At 49.9% G+C, this 23,510-nt stretch overlaps 2 protein-coding genes across 2 annotated transcripts; one reads left to right on the top strand and one right to left on the bottom strand.

The window, feature by feature from the left end:
• Nucleotides 1–1,856: 1,856 nt before the first annotated feature.
• LOC144935249 (uncharacterized) lies at nucleotides 1,857–7,674 on the top strand. The gene is made up of 6 exons (XM_078861808.1): nucleotides 1,857–2,201; nucleotides 2,734–3,087; nucleotides 3,947–4,130; nucleotides 4,902–4,973; nucleotides 5,664–5,821; nucleotides 7,051–7,674. The coding sequence occupies exons 1-6, from the start codon at nucleotides 1,857–1,859 to the stop codon at nucleotides 7,153–7,155; spliced, it is 1,218 nt and encodes a 405-aa protein (XP_078717934.1). The 3' UTR covers nucleotides 7,156–7,674.
• A 75-nt stretch (nucleotides 7,675–7,749) lies between these two features.
• FRG1 (FSHD region gene 1) lies at nucleotides 7,750–22,148 on the bottom strand. The gene is made up of 9 exons (XM_078861810.1): nucleotides 22,064–22,148; nucleotides 21,562–21,620; nucleotides 16,215–16,337; nucleotides 13,291–13,345; nucleotides 12,383–12,494; nucleotides 12,104–12,208; nucleotides 10,409–10,500; nucleotides 9,015–9,125; nucleotides 7,750–7,985 (listed from the first exon to the last, which is right to left on the bottom strand). Exons 1-9 carry the CDS (start codon nucleotides 22,126–22,128, stop codon nucleotides 7,946–7,948), a joined length of 762 nt encoding a protein of 253 aa, XP_078717936.1. The 5' UTR covers nucleotides 22,129–22,148; the 3' UTR covers nucleotides 7,750–7,945.
• Between the last annotated feature and the right edge of the window lie 1,362 nt (nucleotides 22,149–23,510).

Below are 23,510 nucleotides of genomic sequence, written 5' to 3'. Positions count from 1 at the left end.
TAGATTATAGACTGCCAGTACGCTGACTCAATTAAATAAACATTGCTACAGTCGACATAAGCTGGCAATACGGTCATCAGCTTAAAAAGCAGGCTACTGTCTACATGAAAGACTGGCAGTACACTGACCGAGGTAAAGAAGCGGACAACAGATTATAGACTGGCATACACTCACCCTGCCCAATAGCAATATTTGTAGTGTAGATAATAGACTGCCAGTGCACTGACTTTAATAAGCAGGGCAACAAGCCACATTACAGACTGCCAGTACACTGGCGCAGCTTCATAAAAACACATTAATATTTAAAAACTTTATTTTTAAATATTAGTTGTCTGCACACAAACATTTTATTAATTGCAAGGTGATTATTTAAATAGGTTTCTATCTCTATGAGTTGAGCGAAAGAAGCAAGGAAATAGTGCTTAAAATTGCCGTGGTGAGGCCTAGTCCCGCTCAGAGCCCCCGGCCTCGCCTAGCCTGGTAGATAGGTTCAACCTATCTACGTGACTTCACCGAAAGACCCAAAGAATAGTTGGTAGGCTGTCTGACTAGCGGTGCCCCGAGATGGTAGAGATGGAGACGACGACGACGAGAAGAATGGTGACGATGGACTTCAACAGCACAACGGGGATCCCACTCCAACAACAGCCACGAGGTCCCTCACAGGGGTCCTTCTTATACTCTCATCGTGGCCTCGCTCTGCCCCGGCCTCCTCTCTGGAACCTACTAGCGGGTTCCCGAGGCTTCCCGATGGGCCCCCCTCTGTGACCTTCCCCTTAGGTGTCCCCCACTCGTGTCTATCGTGGCCTACTGACTTCAATACTGCCGTAAACCGCAGTTCCCCTTCGTCGCCAGCAGCCAACACTATGCCACTACACATGTATAAAGATAAATGTTGTCTCTTGTGATCACCTTGATACCGGCATCCCACGTACTGTATCACTCCGCTCAGCCCAATAAAGTAGTTCGTTGTCTCACGCGTTCCCTCGTGGGAGAACTGCGTTAGAGCGGAAACGCGTCGTGAGGACATCACGTGTTAAATGAGGACTTGCCGCACAGTTTAATCCGAGTCAGAGAAAGGATGAGTCAGACCGGAGTTGAGTTGCTGATGTTGTCCCCCCTCATGCTCTTCGTCCCAAATGTTCTCTCTGTCCCTCCTCCCCCCCATGCCAAATTCTGTTTGCGATCTTTTCCCTCCTTGCACCCTACCAGGGAATCAACTTCCCCTGGACATTAAGCAGTGCATCTCTTCAAGCCCCACCTCTTCTCCATTGCCCATTCTCTCCCCTCCCCTACCCTCTCGCGACTCCCACTTGCTCTCTGCTCTTGCCAACGAAACCACTCAATTTTTGTTACTGCTGTTATGCACTTACTGTATCTTGAACTTCTTTTGCACTGTACGTAGCCAACCATGCTAATCGGAGGTGCGTTGGAAGAACAACACAAACGGCAATTCCATGCAAACCGCCGTGAGCTAAGGTGCCCTGCAAATATAAAATATAAGCTTAACGTCCACTGTGAGTGAAGGTGACGGCGCATCATACCATACAACCCGCAGCAGTACCAGAATCGTTGTTTAGATTGGAGGAATCCGAAGAGCTATGAAGCTCTTTTTCAAAGATGTCCCGAGTGCAAAATAGGGGAAAATATAGACGAGTCACTCGGCACCAACGCAACAACAAACACATTACCAGACCACACCAAGACAACACACAGTCCCTCGTTAAAATGGCACTTTACAATTAACCAGGGCCGCCTCCTGGGTTCGAACCACATCCTGCCAAGGAGCAGCGAAGCGCCACCACCACCGGGCCGAGCGTCCTTCGTCTGCGCAGGAGACCCCCCCCCCGCTCGGCATGGAGCTCCGCGAGGTGGTGGACTGCGCCCTGGGCAGCTGCGTGCGCCACGAGCCTCTCGGCCGCGCCGCCTTCCTGCGCTGCTTCGCCGCCCCCTCGCGGAAGCCGCGGGGCACCGTCATCCTCTTCGACGTCGACGGCGCCGGGCGAGGGCTCAGCGGCGGCCACGTGGTGAACTACAACAAGCAGGGCACGTCCATCCACGCCGAGGTGCTGCTGCTGAGCGCCGTGAGAGCCGCGCTGCCGCGGCGGTGCGAGGGGGACGCGGAGGAGGCACCGCGCGGCTGCACCGTGCACTGCTACTCGACGTACAGCCCGTGCCGCGACTGCGTCGACTACATCCAGGTGAAGGGCGTGATCCACGTTCGTTTTGTCGGACCGTGAAGGAGAGAACTCAACATACAAGTATGACTTCCATTCGCAAGATTGATCTGCAGGGTCTCAATAGGTTCCCACTAAACTATTATTTTTAACCCCTTACCGATCGTCATCATCGCCGTCGTATACTTTACTCAGAATATCAAGTTGCCAGGGCAAACTTTGTGATCATTCACGTTTCGCAATTGTTCAAGTTCGTCCCTCCAGCAGAAAGTCACAACCTTCAGGGCTCTGCTCACGTCCGTGTTGTTATTTAACTCTTTACCCATTCAGCCCGAGTCTCAAGACTCATTTTCAGGAGGGTCCAGCCAAGTTTTCTCAGGACGTTTGCGACGTTGCTGTGTAATCCCAATTGAGTGATTTGCTGGCAATCTCAGCATTGGGATGTTTAGCCAACACCAGGTTCATTGACCGGTCCTACAACACGAGACCAACTCTGCAGCCTCCACTGGCAATGTCTCCTCCGTGCGCCCCTCGCCCCACGCCGCCCACGCACCAGGAGTTCGTGGCCAGCACGGGCGTGCGAGTGGCCATGCGCTGCTGCCGCCTGTACGAGCTGGACGTGACCAGGAGGCGCCCTGAAGCAGAGGGCGTCCTGCGGTCGCTGAGCAGCCTGGGACACGATTTTCGGCTCATGGGGCCACGGGACGCCATCGCCCTGCTCCTGGGAGGGCGCCTCGCCGACGGGGAGAGCGGGGCGAGTGGGGGGGACGCCGAGCCCTTGGTGGAGATGGCGGGGTTCGGGGACGAGCAGTTACACGCGCAGGTGCAGAGGAACAGGCAGATCGTGGAGGCGTACGCGAGATATGCGGGCGCCGTGTCTCTCGTGCTGGGCGAGCTCCGTGTGGACCCGGTAAGCCGCCGCTGATGCCGCTGATGCTGCTAAGTCCGTGGGTGCGCGCTTCATTATTGCACAGGGTGCGGTGTGCAGCCAGTGACAAACAGCATTGTACACCAGCCCTGGTGCAGACAGTCGGCTGACTTCCGTCTACCACTTGTCCTCCACACAAGCCGAGCCATCTGCAGGGGCCATCAGATCGCCAAGTTATTGCCCTTGCAGAGGTTTTCTTGGCTCAGTTGCTGAGCACAGTTAGGCACCAAAGGCCTGAAACGTCAAGCACCCAGCAACAAACAGCACTGCAGGTCATACGGCTGCTGGGATGTGTAAAACATATTTGATGATAATATTAATTATGGGTAAAATATACAGGGTGTTTCATGTGGAGACAGTTAAGTGGAAGATTGTCTGCCTTTGTTGCAAGGCCGTAGCCATGGAGTCAAATCTTCCAGGGGGTCTGGGGGTCCCAACCCAGACAAAAAAAAATCTAAATTTGAAAACTCGTTTCCTGCCTAAAATATAAAAAAATTCACTAACACCTGGGATGGACTTTTTTAATGTCTAATAGTGTATTGCATTACATTGCTCTGATTTTACTTTTTTAACATTTCTTGTTTCATTGTTGTTTTTATTTACATAGCAAGTATTATACCTTTTTAAAGCAATATATTGCGGGGGGGGGGCATTTTTTTACAAATTTGAATATGGGGGGGGGATGTGTCCCCCCCCCCCCCCCCAATATATATATTATAATAACGGTCTTGATTTGTTGCTTATATTCGCCACGATGCCGCTTCCGAAGTGTTGACAACGGTCGATGTGCGGTGGTACTGGGGGGCACGACTAAGATGCACTTGGTGTCCCGATTCTCCAGGACAAATTCCCCTTCCTGGCCGACTTCCTGGCCCAGACGTCCGTGGAGCCGAGCGGCACGCCGAGAGGGGCCCGGGGCAGGCCCAGAGGAGCCTCGTCACGTGGGCCGGGGATCGGCCGACAGAGGCCCGCGGACTTTGAACGAGCTCTGGGTGCCTACGGTCTGTTCCTACACCCTCGAATCGGTGAGTACGGTAGCTACATCTTGACTTAAAGCTTTCGTGACTGCAGGAATTCATATTCTTTGGGTCTTTCGGCAAAGTCACGTAGATAGGTTCATAGAAAATTTAAAAAAAAACTATGTTTTGATCGCAACACAGGCGTTCGCTTACAGCACTTGCCCCAAAAGTATGTGAAGGCTGTAACGTGAATTTTTGTCCGAGTTGGTGGGCGAGTGGTTAAGTGGTGCGATTTTGTTAATTTGACCGGTATGTTGGGGGTAGTTGGAGGCAGTCGCCCTCAAACAACAGCAGCAGAGGGCAGAGGAGCAACGCTCACAACGAGCAGAGCGCCGTCATGGAGCAAGTTGCCAGTCAGGGGCACAGGCGGTGCATCTCACAGTCATCTCAGTCAACCCATGGCACATGGGGGGGGGGGGGGGTCTGTCCCTCCGATGAGCGACCCTTCGACACTTCACGCAGAGGCCTCGGGGTGCACCTGCCCTGGCACAAGCGCGGTGGTGACGTCACAAGCCACTTAGTGGCGAATTGGGGCCGTTGTATTGACGGCGGTGAACTCGGTGTGGGCAGGACGAGGCAGTCTATAGAAGACGAAGTCCTCAACACGGGAGGGGGATTCATCTTCTTGGGGGGGAATCAATGAGTTCGGTTCACGGGAACAGTGGCCACGGTATCCAAGTCGTGGCTTTGAGAGCACCCGAGTGACGGAATGAATCCCATGAGCGCTGTTGTGCGTTTTGTGTTGTGTGTTTTGTGCGTGTTGTGTGTGCTCACTAGTGTCACGAGAAGCCGATCGAGAAGAGATCAAGCGCGATCTGGTCGCTGTGATGAGGAAACACGACTATCAAGGTCCCCTATAAATGTTGTACATTCCACACATCACCCATGGGTTTTTATTATCGTTCCGATTAATAAAAGCAAAACGGACTGATCAAAGCAAGTTCATGGATGGCACTTGCTTTGATCAGAGACGGATGGCGACAGAGCAACGGAGAGCGAGAGACAGGGAAACGCCATTCTCTGTCCGCGGGCAGGACACGGGTTGACCGGCGAACTGGAACGCCGACAGCTTTGCATGTCTCAGTATTTTCCTGCACTAATTATCACGGTGGACTACGTATGGTGTGAACGAAGATTAACATACACACGTCTCATAATACACACGTCCCATAATACACACGTCTGTCAATCTCCAGCGTGTCACTCTCACAGGTCTCACATGAGCAGTCGTGGAGTGGTTAGCGCGCTACGAACCTGGCGACCCGAGTTCGATTCCCACACACGACCACCACCATCAACACCTGTGATAGCGATTATCTGAACCGGTCTTGGACCTCCCCTAGAAGTTGACTCAGCCTCAAATGAGTACCTGGTGCGGTGGTGCGTAAACATCACCACCGAGGAGACAAAGGCGGCCGGGCGGATGTGGTCCTGGCCACACCCCCTCGTGTGCCGTTCGTGGAACTGTAACCGACTGCATCCGGAGCCTCAGAAGTCTGCCCCCATCCCTGTGTCCGTGCTGCACGTGGCTCCACGCAGGCTGCCTGGAGGTGTCGCCCTGCGTATGTAGCGGCGCGTGCGTACGAGCGTGCCCGTGTCGCCAGGCGGGCCGCATGTGCATCCCGTTGTGTGGCGCCCACAGAGCCACGTGCACGCGGGGTGGCGCGGTGGGTGGCGCAAAGAGCCACATGAACACGGTGGGTGGTGGCACAGCGTGGGTGGCACAGGGGGGGGGGGGGCTCAGAGCCACGGGCACGCAGGAAGGTGGCACGGCCCTCCCCACGCAGATACGCACCTCCACTGATGGGGCAGAGCAATATCCTCCTATTGCTCAATCATCTCTGGTTTACAGCAGAGGGAAATTCCACATTGCCACGACAGGAGGGGGGGTCTATTCCCTAGGATAACCGCTGTTGATTTCCCCACAAAGTGGTACTCTTTTTAATGACCCTAGAGGGATGATGGGCCAAGTCCACCTCAAATCAGGATTTGACCTCGCAACCTTGCAGATTGTGAGCCACTCGCTCTGCCGATCAAGCCTCTTCCTGTCCGGTCGTGAAGCAGCAGAGGTGGTAAATCAATAACTTTTCAAAGCTATTGCCTTCGTGGCAGTAGCTCTGAATGTCTCAGAGGATATTCTTGTGTATGATGTATCGTGCAACCAAAATACTGTATGTAAACATTACAATCGGCTTTACCCCTTCTTGCAAGAATATAGGTGTTAAGATGTTCAAACACCAAGTAGACCTAATGCCAGGCTGCATCAAGTCTGTATTCACCACACATGCTTGTGGTAAAATATGCAAACATTATTTCATAAACATGTACGCATTATCCTTCAAACTGACGGGCCTACACCAGTCAGCCTCCTTTCTGGCCTTGTCTCACCAGTGTGAGACCTGAGAATGTCAAAATGTGGACAGCACAAAGAGAATGCAAATATCAAAGCATGAATGGCTCTGGTCGAGCAGTTATATCTCTGGTGTAGGCCAATCGGTTTCAAAGACAATGCATACATTATCTAAGCATATTTTCATGTTTACCACGAGCATGATGCGTGGTTAATGCAGACTTGATGCCTTGTGAAAGGTGTCTATTTGGTGTGTGAACATATTGGTGGAAAGGGTAAAGCCTATTTTTTTATCATCTTAATACCATAAAAAAGGGTCCCATAGATAAAATAACAATCATAGAGCAATTGTTTGAATTCAACTGAAGTTGCAGTTTCACTGATTATCATGCTGGACTCAATTGGGATTATAGTACACAGAGCAGCAATCATCGTCCACTACTCGCAGATTAATGTCCCGACTTAAGTGCTGGTGTGGAGTCACCTAGTGCCGCCAAGGCACAAGACGGATGTGAGATGCACGCGTAATGGATACAGCAGTCTTGACCAATGTTCATGCGTCAGTGCGGTGTGCAGAGGGGGAGAGCAACTTTACAGTTGACGGCCAAGACAAGTCAAGACGGCGCAGGAGAAAAAACGCAACTTCACTGCTCTCAGAGCCATGAAGATGATATACCATGACCTCATCACTTTGATTTTTACTTTAGAAAATACAATTCCTGTTTGTCATGATTCTGCTAACAATGATGCCTTTGATGTGTGATCAATCTCATAATTGTTTGAATTCACCGTCCAATTGTAGGACATGGGGAAAGCACCTAGTCTCACTCTCCTTCCTGAACCCCCTGCAGCACACAGCGACCATCTTCACCACCATCACAACCTGCAGCTTCCGTTCCTCCCTTACAACAACCTCCTCCATCTCTTGTCCCCTCGCCCATCCTGCTCCTGCTACCCCGTCTCAGCCCCCAAGCTACGACAGGCCTATCACTACCCCAACCCTTCCTTAACCACTCCGACGTGTCATATCACCACAACACCACTTTCAATAACCCCACTTTTTAGTTCAACCACTATAATTTTACGTACAATTTTATCATTGTTGTAAAGCGCCTTGAATTCAGGCACTGATATATTACTCGATAAGATAAGGTGGTGGCGGTGGTGGTTCAGTGCCAATTGCTGGAGTTAAAAATAGCATTTACACTTCGTGTTCGCGTGGAAGTGAGAATATGTAACAAGTTAATATTTGGAAGTGTAATGAACAATAAGAGCTCCATCTAAAACTTTTTTTAATAAACATTGTTAAATCACCGGCGCAATGGTGACAATGAATGGCAATCATCGTAATGTGGGCGTGTGTACGGAACAACGTTTCCCTATCGCGCGTCGGGTACGGCACAGGCAATGACAAAGACTCCCTTTCAAACGCACATCCCCTGGGCACAGGCGCAGCGCCAGCCTCCACACGCTACATCTTGCAGTAACGATCCGCCTTCATCTTGGAGCGTCTGCAAAGGAAAAGAAACGTCAACTTTAGTTGATTCTCTTTATGAGTAGAATCCATGGGTGCTGCGGTGCCAGCTTTAAATTCACTTTGCAAGGGTATCCAGTGTATCACCTAATAGATGCATAGACAACATGTATGTAATGGCGCTTATACAACGACATACACAAACACAAAGATCCCCCCCTATAGCTTCCAGACTTTTGGGGCAATTGCTGGTAGCGAGGGGTGGGTGGCTTGTACCACACCCGCCCGCTTTTGTCTCCATACTGGCGATGTTTACAGACTGCACCAGCTACTCATTTGAGGCAGAGTTGACCTCGGAGGCCAGGGACCGGTTCAGATAATCGTCACTGATGTTGGCCATGAGCAGCAATCAATCTCGGGTCACCGGAGTTGTAGCACAGCGCACTCACCATTGCCCCACCACTCCCCACATACACTCACACATATACACATAGTATACGGCACATAATGACATGTGTATAACACTCTTCAGATCTATAACTTACACAGTAAGAACTTCTACATTGAACATCACACCTATTATATCTATGGAACCCTTTTTGCTGGTATGAAAATTATTAAAAACACCAGTCTAACATTGGTGAGATAAGGCCATAAGGAGGAGGCTGCCTCTGGTGTAGGTCAGCCAGTTTGTAGGACGATGTGTACATTATCCTGAACGCATGGTTGTTTGCATGTTTTACCACAAGCATGTGTAGTGAATGCAGAATTGATGCAGCCTTGCAATAGGTGTCTACTTGGCGTTTAAACATCTTAACACCTCCTGTATTCTTGCACCCATTATACATTGAACATCATACCCAGCCAAAGATGTAACACTCCATTATTTTAAATGCGTACACAGCTAGCTCATATATAAATGCTCTCTAGCTTTTACAATTGCAAATGTGCTGTTTCAATTAATGTTTACTCAAGGTGAGACTGGCGGCATGCCATAGTGTGACTGGGAGATTGTTCCATGTCCAAGCGGCTATCCGAGTTAATACCCAAGTTGCATTCCTCTCACCGGTCCAGTAGCGTCTCGTGCAAGGAGCCGTCTTTGCGGGCACGTTTGAGGCCCTCCTTGTCTTCCTCGCTTACACGCAATCTGCGGTCTTGAAAACTCTGAAACTTCTTTCTGGAAAAATGTGTCCACGCACACGGAAATCACAACTGTCATTTAATCTCCTCGGATGTGAAAATACAGCAAATTGCCCATCGTGGGGGTTGCGTTCTGGAAAATAGCCGTAATCGACAAATCTGCGCTCCACAAACTCAAAAGCATTGCAGGGAAAACTAGGGTTTGGTTCACGGTTCATAATATGAACTATGAAGCCACGTGAAGTGTCGAAGGTCCGCTGACAGGAAGTCACGGAACAGACTCAGGTGCCATGCTTGACTGACTGAGACGACTGGCAGATGCACCACCTGTGCCCCCTGCTGTACCAACTTGCTGCGTTTTAGCTGCCTGGCGCTCCGCTCGTTATGAACGTCACTCCTCTGCCCTACGCTGTTGTTGGAGGGCGACTACCTACAACTTCCCAGTAGCTTCCTTCACGAGCCTCTTACACAGAGGCCGATCTTGACACTGGCGCTACCAGTCTTCGGCAAGTCCACTCAGCTCCACATCCTCCTGTGCAGCATCATTCCATCCCTTCTCCGGCCCGTGCCATGCCCGTTTACCCCCCTCTATCCGGCCAAATATAAGCTGCTTGGGCATACGATGGCTGGACATGCGGGCTATGTAGGCCAGCCAACGCAGCTTTAGCTGCCGGAGGAGCTCACTGATGGGAATGCAACACACAAAAACATTTTGTGTTTTAGCTATGGCAGGAAATCAGAGAACCCAGTGGAAACCCATGCTGAGCAGAGGGAGAAAACTCCCAAACTCCACGCAGAAAGACACCAGTCGGGAATCCAACCAAGGCCCTTATTGCCATGAGGGTCGACTGCCACCTACTGCACGTTGCCACCCTGTCATCCAAATATTTTCACTAAATATTTGCCTGTAGAATTATTTGCTACGATTAAGGAACATCCACACCAGCTCAGCACCACGCATGTAGCGGTGCTGGCTCGCGGTTTTAAATTAAATAATCGCTTGGTTGGGCACTGGGACAGTGTCGCGGATAGTTTGAGGACCTTTGACGAGATTTTAAGTTGGACATTTTTTTAAAATTAATGTTTTTAATAGTATATATAACGTTTGTCTATGTGATTCTTAAATATGTTATTGTTCGTTTTATGTTATGTTAAAATCACAAGATGTGCTGCTCTCCAATTAGCTGGGTAAAGAGTGGGCTAGGTTTTGCCCAATCTTGGCCAGCTGGCTCAGAAGCATAACAAACAAGGGTATGAGGATACTAACATTGCCCCACGTGGCCTGGTCAGCGGTGCAGCAGGCAGGCAGCGGTCACTTACACATAGTTGACTTCACAGTGCTTCAGGTTTCCCCGGTCTTCAGCCGTGAGGCCGTCCTTTGGAGCAGTCTGTCTCTCTGCACTCGAACGCACCTACGTGAAACGTAGCCGTATGATGCGGTGTGCAAGATACTTGAGGTAGTTATCAATATTGGGCATCTACACTTGCTCCAATGATATGGGTACACCAAACGCTTGCCCATCACGGGTCTGGTTACATTCTTGAAATAGCCACAATCAGCAAATCCACGATGTGCAAACTCAAAAGGCACCCCTCTTGTTTAATGTTATCCTACAACAACCCAAACATTAAACACGTATTTTGAATATACATTTTTATTAATTTCTAGTGTTAAATATAACTTGTACGGTAAATGTATTTTATATACCTATGTTTTATGTAGTGTACAATACTGTACAAGTATCCGTTTCCAGAACTATACACTACAAGAAGAAAATCGCCGGCGGCTGGCCCCCACTGCCTCCCTATTGGAGGCTGGGAACACCACGTGACCTAGGACCCGTGATGGGCCGCCTGGGAGACAAGACGGCACACGTGTGTTGTTCCGCAGCAGCAGCATCATCATTGCGAGCAGTGCAGTTACGATGCGAACTGCACCTCAATAGATTTGGTGCCAAACTATAAAACCGCAATAGCTAAACCTGCGAGAGAGAAGAGGAGTTTGCTTCATTTATTAAACTCAAATAATTTTTGTCCACGAATCCAACAACCTCTCAGGGGTAAGGTGATGTCCACAAATCTTTCTATCACCTACAGTTCCTCACCAAATATATTTGGATGACAGATTAGGGAACAAAATAAGTGAAGCTGCTGCATTGGTAGTGGTGCAAAAGCACAATATCTAACACTGTGGGCCTTAATAGAAAATGCCATAATAGGCTACGTTTTGTGAAATGGCCCTCCTGTATAGCACATAGATAGAGCAAGCAAGGATGGGGATGTGTCTGTTGAGCAGTCCAGTTAAGGTATTTGCCAGTAGATTGCTGAATATGTTAAATAATTAGACAGAAAAGAGAAAGGAAATTAGGTTGTGGCTTGAGACCACGGAGTAGCTCGAGTAATTCGACCTTTAAGTCAAGACAGCTTATAGAGAAGAGCCTGGAGTATGGGGTAGGACCTTTGGATTCCCTTTGTAGGGTTTAAGCCAGCCTGTGACTCGAGTGGGAACTACTCGGCTGTTATTGTGTCCCGGCTTCAATGGCGATATTAAATAATGTAACGTCGGCTTTTAACCCTCCTGGGTTCTTCACACTTGGTAGGTGCACAGTGATGGGATGACCTTCCTCTGTTTAAGACCGGAAACATACTTCTTCACAACTATGGCAACCGCCTGAAGCTGGTTGTAATCACAAGCGAAACGTTGTTTTCTCTCATTGTAGATGTTGCAGGTTTACTCTCCAACACGCCGGTGTGCTCAAGTACTCACCAATTGGCATGTTTTGTTCACGTGACAAACCTTAATTGGCCATGTTGGGTGGAGGTGGGTTTACACCACATTCACATTTATGCAATCTACCCCAAAAAACGTTATGACTGATATGAAAAAAGATAATCATTCTTCATGGTCCGGACAGGACACCAAGCCTTAATAATAATTTCCAATGGTAAAGAAAAGCGTTTTTCGTGTCCCCACTGGTAGATTTAAGATACATACACACCACGCGGGCGGCTTACCTTGACGATGTGCTCATCGGAGGCCGTGCAGCTCGCAGCGACGATGTCTCCAACGTCATTCACACCAACGAAGCTGCCGTTCGCCGCAAGCAAGGCCAACTTCCCCTAAAAGATTTCACAGGGCTGTCAGCGAAAGTGCTGTTAGCGAGTAGCGCCAATGAAGTCCAGCACCACAAGGGCCCCCTCGGCTGAGTACCATACGGCTCTTGATGCGCATGATCCAGTACACACAGTACATGTGGACACGCGCGTGTGTGTGTGTGTGTGCAACGCCCATACGTCTTGAAAGATGGGCTCCCACTGCTCGCGGGAACCGATGGCGTCAGCTCGCCCCACCACCACACCATCGCTCACTCCCAGGTACTTCCCGTAGCCAGACTTCAACGCTATCCTGCAGCGACGACACATTAAGTCATTATAACCATTGCATATATAGAGTGTTGCTTAAATGCCTCAGGATCACAAAGGGCGATACGTCACGTCTCATCTTAACCGTTCCAAGGGGATCCCCCCCAGTGGCAGCTGTCCCCGTGTGGCGCAGGGCGACAGCGCATGGTTTGCAAGTGGGCATTTGTCTGCGAGCAGGGGGGTGACAAGTTGCAGCGTGAAATCCCAATTGAGTAATTTGCGGGTTATTAAAAAAAGGTAAATCTGGACGACGCCAGCACACAACGGCGTACTCTTTTTGAATGGCATCACTGGATCTCTAACGGCCACTGTGAAGTAGACAGCATGTAGTATTATATGGTTAATACACTGCAGTAATAACCAGGGACGCCTGCTAAATTCGAACCACAAAGCTCTGCAACAAGGGGCAAACTTGCGAACACTGGGTCGGCACCAAAGTAGCCCCCCCGAAGCTCTGCACTCCTCTACATATATTATGGTCTTATCGGCCAATTAATGTGTTGAGGAAATCCGAACACCCGGAAAAACCTCATGCATGCAAGGGGGAACACTCCATCCCACAACAGGTGGAGTCCAAAATTCGCTGTACCGCCTTCTCCTGGCAGAGAGCCAAGGTACGGCTCCTCCTTGACGCCCACAGGATGGGAGCTTGACAACATTGGTGTGGTGATCCAACAACCCTTGCAGCTGCCTCCACATCGTTGGACGACAGTCACGTGCAGCGTAGCCACCACCATAAAGTGTATGCGAGTGCTGCAGAGCAATGATGGACAGATCACCTGGTGTCAGACAGCTTGACGGCTGTGAACTGCTCAGGGGGTGATGGGCCATCGTCTGAAACATTCGCAGATGCACACCACTCATTGACGGGTGCCCAGGGGCAACAAAACAACCGACATGGGAAGCACATCAAGGTGAACGCAGCACATCCTTAAAACCACTTGTCTTTTTTGTTATTTCTGTTCACTCAGGAAAACTAAACACTTTTTCAGGAGGGCCCTGCCAAGTTTTCACAGTAAGGGGAAATGTTGCTTGCTAGGTGTAATCCAATTGAGTAATTTGCAGGTCATTTGTCAGTATTAGGTTGCTTTACCAATATAAGTTCCATTGGATGAGGATTTTCTTGCAGTGGCAGGAAATTGGGGATCCCAGAGGAAACCATTCAGAACAGAGGACAAACATACAAACTCGACACAGAAAGGTGCCCAAGACATGGAATCAAACCCAGGTCCATCGAGCTGTGAGGCACAAGTGTTACCACTGTGCCACACCCTGCAGCCCTAAATTAGAAATACAACAGAGAAATCTCGCTCTTCCACAGGTCCTCCCAGTGCTGGCCTCACTGCACTGGCTTCCCACCCACAAGCAGCCACTCCACACACACCATTGCACCTTCCTCCTCCTCCACAACCCAAACCACCCCGACTCTGTTAGCGATACAAGTCTGCGGGTCTCCATTTGGGTGTCTCGGTCTTCATGCACATCCGATGAGAACGGTTGGCTATGTATGGTCTGAAAGATGTTCAACATTATACATACATGCGAGTCAATGGGTCTTTGTGGGTGGGTAGCTGCTCGTTTAGCTCCACAAAATCAGAAAAAGATTGGACCGAGAGGGATGGTGATGGCGTGACTAGTCCTTCATCCAACAATGGATAGACAATGACCGATTATTACTGATATTTCTAACGAGGGCTTGTACGATGAAAGCCACAGAATATGCTGTCCTGTATTACCGTAGCACGGAACCACTTTCTCCTTTTGCAGAAAGCGCAGGGGTCGAGCGGCAACTTCGATCCATTATAGAGTCTTTATTCTCCCAGGCAAATACAAAGATCTTCTTAGGTTTTTTCGGTAAAGTCACGTAGAAAGTAAAATAAAATAAAAACAAAAATCACGACGTTTCGGAGGCAACACAAGTCTCCGTCATCAGGTGGGACCGTCACAGCCAGATTAGCTGTATCAAGTGAGGCAATGATTCAAGATGTAATCCCTTAAAAGCGAGTTGAGGGGGGAGGGAGAGGGAGGGGGGAGCTCATCAGACTATGGTAGCCAATGAAAGGAAAGTATCGGGAGGGAGGGGGGGCGAGGCCAAAAGGGTGGGCGATGGACGTGGAAGCGCTTGTGCCCAAGCGGCCAATTACTGCACACGCCAACACAATGGAGCGATTGTGCGCAAGCGGCCAGCCACTGCACCCGCCAACACAATGGGCAGAGAGGAGGAGGGGGAGGTCTAATATACATGATAGACAAAAGAACGAAAATGATGATGGGTACAAACTTAGGGGGAGCTCATCAGACTATGGTAGCCAATGAATGGAACGTATCGGGAGGGAGGGGGGGGGGCGGGGGGGGGGGATGAGGCCAAAGGGTGGGCGACGGACGTGGAAGCGCTTGTGCGCAAGCGGCCAATTACTGCACACGCCAACACAATGGAGAGAGAGGGGGAGTGGGGGGTCTGATACACATGATAGACAAAAGAACGAAAATGCCCATGTTTATACCAATGCTGGCTGAACAATGAAGAAAGTACTGTTAAAATAACTGGGGATGTTAACACTCGGTAAAGTACAGTAAAATAGTGCCTGTCAGATAAGATGGTCCAAAAAATTTGTGATTAAGTCTTTTTTGCGTGGTTGATAACATCTTTCCAATGATTACTAAGTTTGTACCCATCATCACGGTTGAAATTATGTCTGTGTTTGTATATTTGTATGGCTTCGAAAGGTTTGTACACGAAGCCATACAAATATACAAACACAGACATAATTTCAACCGTGATGATGGGTACAAACTTAGTAATCATTGGAAAGATGTTATCAACCACGCAAAAAAGACTTAATCACAAATTTTTTGGACCATCTTATCTGACAGGCACTATTTTACTGTACTTTACCGAGTGTTAACATCCCCAGTTATTTTAACAGTACTTTCTTCATTGTTCAGCCAGCATTGGTATAAACATGGGCATTTTCGTTCTTTTGTCTATCATGTGTATCAGACCCCCCACTCCCCCTCTCTCTCCATTGTGTTGGCGTGTGCAGTAATTGGCCGCTTGCGCACAAGCGCTTCCACGTCCGTCGCCCACCCTTTGGCCTCATCCCCCCCCCCCGCCCCCCCCCCTCCCTCCCGATACGTTCCATTCATTGGCTACCATAGTCTGATGAGCTCCCCCTAAGTTTGTACCCATCATCATTTTCGTTCTTTTGTCTATCATGTATATTAGACCTCCCCCTCCTCCTCTCTGCCCATTGTGTTGGCGGGTGCAGTGGCTGGCCGCTTGCGCACAATCGCTCCATTGTGTTGGCGTGTGCAGTAATTGGCCGCTTGGGCACAAGCGCTTCCACGTCCATCGCCCACCCTTTTGGCCTCGCCCCCCCTCCCTCCCGATACTTTCCTTTCATTGGCTACCATAGTCTGATGAGCTCCCCCCTCCCTCTCCCTCCCCCCTCAACTCGCTTTTAAGGGATTACATCTTGAATCATTGCCTCACTTGATACAGCTAATCTGGCTGTGACGGTCCCACCTGATGACGGAGACTTGTGTTGCCTCCGAAACGTCGTGATTTTTGTTTTTATTTTATTTTACTTTCTACGTGACTTTACCGAAAAAACCTAAGAAGATGATTCCTTGCAGTCACGAAAGCTTCAAATCTAGAAATACAAAGATATCTTTTCACGTAGAAATAAATATCACGACGTACCTGTGTGCGGTGCTCCAAGTGTGAAGAGCCCATTGTCCAGGGCTTGGATGTACGTCCCAGACCCCATCTCAATACAGACGGAACCCGTGATTTGGGAGACGCAGGAAACAGTCCACCAGCCGTCTGTGTGCACACACATTTTAAGTAAACGTCACTCGGTCTTAGAACTTTCAACCGGTTTCAAATCCCGCTCGTGATCGTTGATGATCGAGACTCGCCGAGGAGTGGAATTAGAAGGGAACCCACCCAAAAGGGTAACCACCACGGGGTGGGAACGATGAGATCATCAGCAGCAGCAGGGTGCAGGAGCTACGTCGATTGTTGTCTTGAAAAACTGAGAAATTCCGACAGCTTGGTTAGGCCTTCATCCAGCAGTGGAGAGGTCGTGGTTGACGATATGACATCCAGAACATTACATGTCTGTCATGCACATATTTTATGAAAATATTATCCTTTGTTTAAACCATACCATATTCCCCAGATTATAACATTATTGTAAATAATAAAGTTAGACAAATATTGTCACAAACACCAACAGAGCATAAGACGCATCCACACATCTGCTTTGAAATACGCAGGGAAGTGTCTTACAATCGGCAGAATACGGCAAGATCAACACTGATGAACACAGCAGAGTGGCTGTGTTCTAACAAGCACGACACATTTTTATTCTGAATTCGTCCAGGAAAGCCTCACCAAGTCTCAATAATCGTTTTGATCAGGGTCCTGGCAAGTGGTCGCAGTTGGGAGAGATGTTGCGACCGCTGTGTGTAATCCCGAGTGTAATTTGTAGGTAATTTTCAGCACTAGGATGATTGGCCAATACCAGTTACGGTGTGTGTGCCCATGTACAACAGGTGGAGAACATTCAAACTCCACACAGAAAGGCACCCGCGCCAGGAATCAAACCCAGGAATGAAACCCAGGCATCAAACCCAGGAATGAAACCCAGGCATCAAACCGAGGAATGAAACCCAGGCATAAAACCCAGGAATGAAACCCAGGCATCAAACACAGGCATCAAACCCAGGAATGAAACCCAGGAATGAAACCCAGGCATCAAACCCAGGAATGAAACCCAGGCATCAAACCCAGGAATGAAACCCAGGCATCAAACCGAGGAATGAAACCCAGGCATCAAACCGAGGAATGAAACCCAGGCATAAAACCCAGGAATGAAACCCAGGCATCAAACCGAGGAATGAAACCCAGGCATCAAACCGAGGAATGAAACCCAGGCATAAAACCCAGGAATGAAACCCAGGCATCAAACACAGGCATCAAACCCAGGAATGAAACCCAGGAATGAAACCCAGGAATGAAACCCAGGAATGAAACCCAGGAATGAAACCCAGACATAAAACCCAGGCATCAGACCCAGGAATGAAACCCAGGAATGAAACCCAGGCATCAACCCCAGGCATCAAACCCAGGAATGAAACCCAGGAATGAAACCGAAGAATGAAACCCAGGCATCAAACCCATGAATGAAACCCAGGAATGAAACCCAGGCATCAAACTCAGGAATTAAACTCAGGAATGAAACCCAGGAATGAAACCCAGGCATGAAACCCAGGCATAAAACCCAGGCATCAGACCCAGGAATGAAACGCAGGAATGAAACCCAGGCATCAACCCCAGGCATCAAACCGAGGAATGAAACCCCGGAATGAAACCCAGGAATCAAACCCAGGAATGAAACCCAGGCATCAAACCGAGGAATGAAACCCAGGCATCAAACCCAGGAATGAAACCCAGGCATCAAACACAGGCATCAAACCCAGGAATGAAACCCAGGAATGAAACCCAGGCATCAAACCCAGGAATGAAACCCAGGAATCAAACCCAGGCATAAAACCCAGGCATCAGACCCAGGAATCAAACCCATGAATCAAACCCAGGAATGAAACCCAGGCATCAACCCCAGGCATCAAACCCAGGAATGAAACCCAGGAATGAAACCGAGGAATGAAACCCAGGCATGAAACCCAGTCATCAAACCCAGGAATGAAACCCAGGAATGAAACCCAGGCATCAAACTCAGGAATGAAACCCAGGAATGAAACCCAGGCATCAAACTCAGGAATGAAACCCAGGAATGAAACCCAGGCATAAAACCCAGGCATCAGACCCAGGAATGAAACGCAGGAATGAAACCCAGGCATAAAACCCAGGCATCAGACCCAGGAATCAAACCCAGGAATCAAACCCAGGAATGAAACCCAGGCATCAACCCCAGGCATCAAACCCAGGAATGAAACCCAGGAATGAAACCGAGGAATGAAACCCAGGCATGAAACCCAGGCATCAAACCCAGGAATGAAACCCAGGAATGAAACCCAGGCATCAAACTCAGGAATGAAACCCAGGAATGAAACCCAGGCATAAAACCCAGGCATCAGACCCAGGAATGAAACGCAGGAATGAAACCCAGGCATCAACCCCAGGCATCAAACCGAGGAATGAAACCCAGGAATCAAACCCAGGCATCAAACCCAGGCATCAACCCCAGGCATCAACCCCAGGCATCAAACCCAGGAATGAAACCCTGGAATGAAACCCAGGAATGAAACCCAGGTATCAACCCCAGGAATGAAACCCAGGCATCAACCCCAGGCATCAAACCCAGGAATGAAACCCAGGAATGAAACCCAGGCATCAAACCCAGGAATGAAACCCAGGAATGAAACCCAGGCATAAAACCCAGACATCAGACCCAGGAATCAAACCCAGGAATGAAACCCAGGCATCAACCCCAGGCATCAAACCCAGGAATGAAACCCAGGAATTAAACCCAGGAATTAAACCCAGGCATCAACCCCAGGCATCAAACCCAGAAATGAAACCCAGGAATGAAACCGAGGAATGAAACCCAGGCATCAAACCCAGGAATGAAACCCAGGAATGAAACCCAGGCATCAAACTCAGGAATGAAACTCAGGAATGAAACCCAGGCATAAAACCCAGGCATCAGACCCAGGAATGAAACGGAGGAATGAAACCCAGGCATCAACCCCAGGCATCAAACCGAGGAATGAAACCCAGGAATCAAACCCAGGCATCAAACCCAGGAATGAAACCCTGGAATGAAACCCAGGCATCAAGCCCAGGCATCAACCCCAGGAATGAAACCCAGGAATCAAACCCAGGAATCAAACCCAGGAATGAAACCCAGGCATCAAACCGAGGAATGAAACCCAGGCATCAAACCCAGGAATGAAACCCAGGCATAAAACACAGGCATCAAACCCAGGAATGAAACCCAGGAATGAAACCCAGGCATCAAACCCAGGAATGAAACCCAGGAATGAAACCCAGGAATGAAACCCAGGCATAAAACCCAGGCATCAGACCCAGGAATCAAACCCAGGAATCAAACCCAGGAATGAAACCCAGGCATCAACCCCAGGCATCAAACCCAGGAATGAAACCCAGGAATGAAACCGAGGAATGAAACCCAGGCATGAAACCCAGGCATCAAACCCAGGAATGAAACCCAGGAATGAAACCCAGGCATCAAACTCAGGAATGAAACCCAGGAATGAAACCCAGGCATAAAACCCAGGCATCAGACCCAGGAATGAAACGCAGGAATGAAACCCAGGCATCAACCCCAGGCATCAAACCGAGGAATGAAACCCAGGAATCAAACCCAGGCATCAAACCCAGGAATGAAACCCAGGCATCAACCCCAGGCATCAAACCCAGGAATGAAACCCTGGAAAGAACCCCAGGAATGAAACCCAGGTATCAACCCCAGGAATGAAACCCAGGCATCAACCCCAGGCATCAAACCCAGGAATGAAACCCAGGCATCAACCCCAGGCATCAAACCCAGGAATGAAACCCAGGAATGAAACCCAGGCATCAAACACAGGAATGAAACCCAGGAATGAAACCCAGGAATGAAACCCAGGCATAAAACCCAGACATCAGACCCAGGAATCAAACACAGGAATGAAACCCAGGCATCAACCCCAGGCATCAAACCCAGGAATGAAACCCAGGAATGAAACCCAGGAATTAAACCCAGGCATCAACCCCAGGCATCAAACCCAGGAATGAAACCCAGGAATGAAACCGAGGAATGAAACCCAGGCATCAAACCCAGGCATCAAACCCAGGAATGAAACCCAGGCATCAAACTCAGGAATGAAACTCAGGAATGAAACCCAGGCATAAAACCCAGGCATCAGACCCAGGAATAAAACGGAGGAATGAAACCCAGGCATCAACCCCAGGCATCAAACCGAGGAATGAAACCCAGGAATCAAACCCAGGCATCAAACCCAGGAATGAAACCCTGGAATGAAACCCAGGCATAAAACCCAGACATCAGACCCAGGAATCAAACCCAGGAATGAAACCCAGGCATCAACCCCAGGCATCAAACCCAGGAATGAAACCCAGGAATGAAACCCAGGAATTAAACCCAGGCATCAACCCCAGGCATCAAACCCAGGAATGAAACCCAGGAATGAAACCGAGGAATGAAACCCAGGCATCAAACCCAGGCATCAAACCCAGGAATGAAACCCAGGCATCAAACTCAGGAATGAAACTCAGGAATGAAACCCAGGCATAAAACCCAGGCATCAGACCCAGGAATAAAACGGAGGAATGAAACCCAGGCATCAACCCCAGGCATCAAACCGAGGAATGAAACCCAGGAATCAAACCCAGGCATCAAACCCAGGAATGAAACCCTGGAATGAAACCCAGGCATCAAGCCCAGGCATCAACCCCAGGAATGAAACCCAGGAATCAAACCCAGGCATCAACCCAGGCATCAAACCTTGGAATGAAACCCAGGCATCAAGCCCAGGCATCAACCCCAGGAATGAAACCCAGGAATCAAACCCAGGCATCAACCCAGGCATCAAACCCTGGAATGAAACCCAGGCATCAACCCCAGGCATCAAACCCAGGAATGAAACCCAGGAATGAAACCCAGGCATCAAACCCAGGCATCAACCCCAGGCATCAAACCCTGGAATGAAACCCAGGCATCAACCCCAGGCATCAAACCGAGGAATGAAACCCAGGAATCAAACCCAGGCATCAAACCCAGGAATGAAACCCTGGAATGAAACCCAGGCATCAACCCCAGGCATCAAACCCTGGAATGAAACCCAGGCATCAAGCCCAGGCATCAACCCCAGGAATGAAACCCAGGAATCAAACCCAGGCATCAACCCCAGGCATCAAACCCTGGAATGAAACCCAGGCATCAACCCCAGGCATCAAACCCAGGAATGAAACCCAGGAATGAAACCCAGGCATCAACCCCAGGCATTCTCGCTGCGAGGCGTCAGCGTGCCCCCCACCGCATCAGCGCCCGACGCACCGACGATGTCCACCTCCTCCTCGTCCCCCTTTCTCTTCTTCTGTTTTTTCTTCTTGTGGCTGTTAACAAAACAACCCAAGCCACCAAGAATCAGTACAAAGTCTTCTTCTGTATAAACCAGGCGCCACTAAACACGCAGCAAACATCGGAACACCAACAGTGGGATGAGCAACATCTGCTTATTAAAGACACAAGCCACAGTGCGCGTGCGGCCACAGAACCCAGACTGTGGGCCACAAAGTGACCCGCCGCAGTGTGCGCTCCTTCGACGGAGGAGGAAGAGCAGACATCGCGAACTCTGCCTCCTCAAGCCCGTCGTGTTCAGCACACCCCGACATGGACACAGTCTCCTACTCTCGCCTGCCACGCCAGCCCCTTCAGCACGAGTCGTCTCACCCCCCCTACCCTCACCACCCTGTCTCCCTCACCCCTCGCTAACCTCCCTCACCCTTCTCCACCACCCTTCTCCCTACCCTCGCCGCTCTCTCCCCGACCCCCTCACCCGCCGTGGCTCCGCGCTCCCTTCAAGACGAGGCGACTGCTCCTCACTCCCGCGTACTCCGCCATTGTTGACCTCTGTGGATCGAATCGAGTTATAACGACCATCTACCGAGTCTAGAATCGGTGACGAACGATCCGCTGTGGCCCATTGGGGTCGGTCGTGGATCGCGGGAAGAGGAATCGATTCGGCCGGCGAGGGCGAAATTCCCACTCCCCCGCCTCCGTGGCGGGGTCACGGGAGTCAGGCGTGACCCCGTGACCCCGCCACGCTGGACTCGAGACAACATTCGCAGCTAAAAGGCAACACGAAACAGAGCAAGTCCGATAAGAACGAACTCCCTCACCTGTTGCGCAAGATAACAAGGGTGAAGTGGCTTATCATGTAGAAATGTATTGCAGCAGACACATACTCTAACCGCGTGTGGAAAACCCGGAGGACCCGGAGAAAAATCCACGCGAGCACGGGGAGACATACACACTCTTAATATGCAGCAGCAGGCGTCAGGGTCGAGATTTATTTGTTGGAGGGGAGTGAGAGTGTAGGCAGGGAGACCGAAAGGAGGATAATTGCAGTCATCTAAAACTGGTAAAGATCGGAGCATCCACCAGGAGTTTGGCATCATAAAGTGAAATGAAAGGGCAGAGTCCTGATATCGAGTAGACAGACGAAGGCTACAGATGCGGGCAGTGGCGGTGATGCGGCTGGAGAAATTAGCGGAGCCAAAAGTGGCACCAAGGTTGAGGGGCAGAGGCAGCAGGAGGGAGGGAGATGGTGGGAACGGGGGAGCAAGAGGCCGGAAAGTAAATGAATAAAGTTTGGGACGAATTGAAAGTGAATCACCATCCAGGATTGGATGCCAGCCAGGTAGGAGATGCGAGAGGAAAGGTCACGTGGGTGCAATATTGAAATATTTGTGTCGTCAACAAAGAACTGGTGAGGCAAGCAGAAAGAGCAAATACCAGATTCGAGGGGTGAAATATCGAGAGAATAGTAATGGACCCAGAACACACCCTGCAGAGCACCGACACCGAGAGGGGAGGGGGGAGGGGACATGGAGTGATTGAAGAAGACTGCGGATTACGAGACTTGAGCAGGTCGCGTCTGAAAGAGGGCTAATAGGTAGGTCAGTGGCAAAACAAGTTGTTCATTCAAAATATTTCACCTGTATAATCCATCGAGATGGAACATCCCATGTGCAGCGGTGTGCAGGGCGTCAAATGACTCATGCATAACACGACGACACGTGTACAGGTTTACTTCGCTTTATGCGGGAGATGGATTCCAAAAAAGCGTGCACAAAGCGAAACCGCACGAGACGGTTGACTTCCGAGTCGTGCACACAGTACACATGGTGCACACAGTACACATGGTACACACACAGTACACACGGTACACACACACAGTACACACGGTACACACGGTACACACACACAGTACACACACACAC

The sequence above is a fragment of the Lampetra fluviatilis genome, chromosome 12 (genome assembly GCF_964198595.1).
Source record: "Lampetra fluviatilis chromosome 12, kcLamFluv1.1, whole genome shotgun sequence".
Taxonomy (NCBI): domain Eukaryota; kingdom Metazoa; phylum Chordata; class Hyperoartia; order Petromyzontiformes; family Petromyzontidae; genus Lampetra; species Lampetra fluviatilis.
Note: the sequence above shows the minus strand (reverse complement) of the source record. Positions and strands in the feature narration are given on the sequence as shown.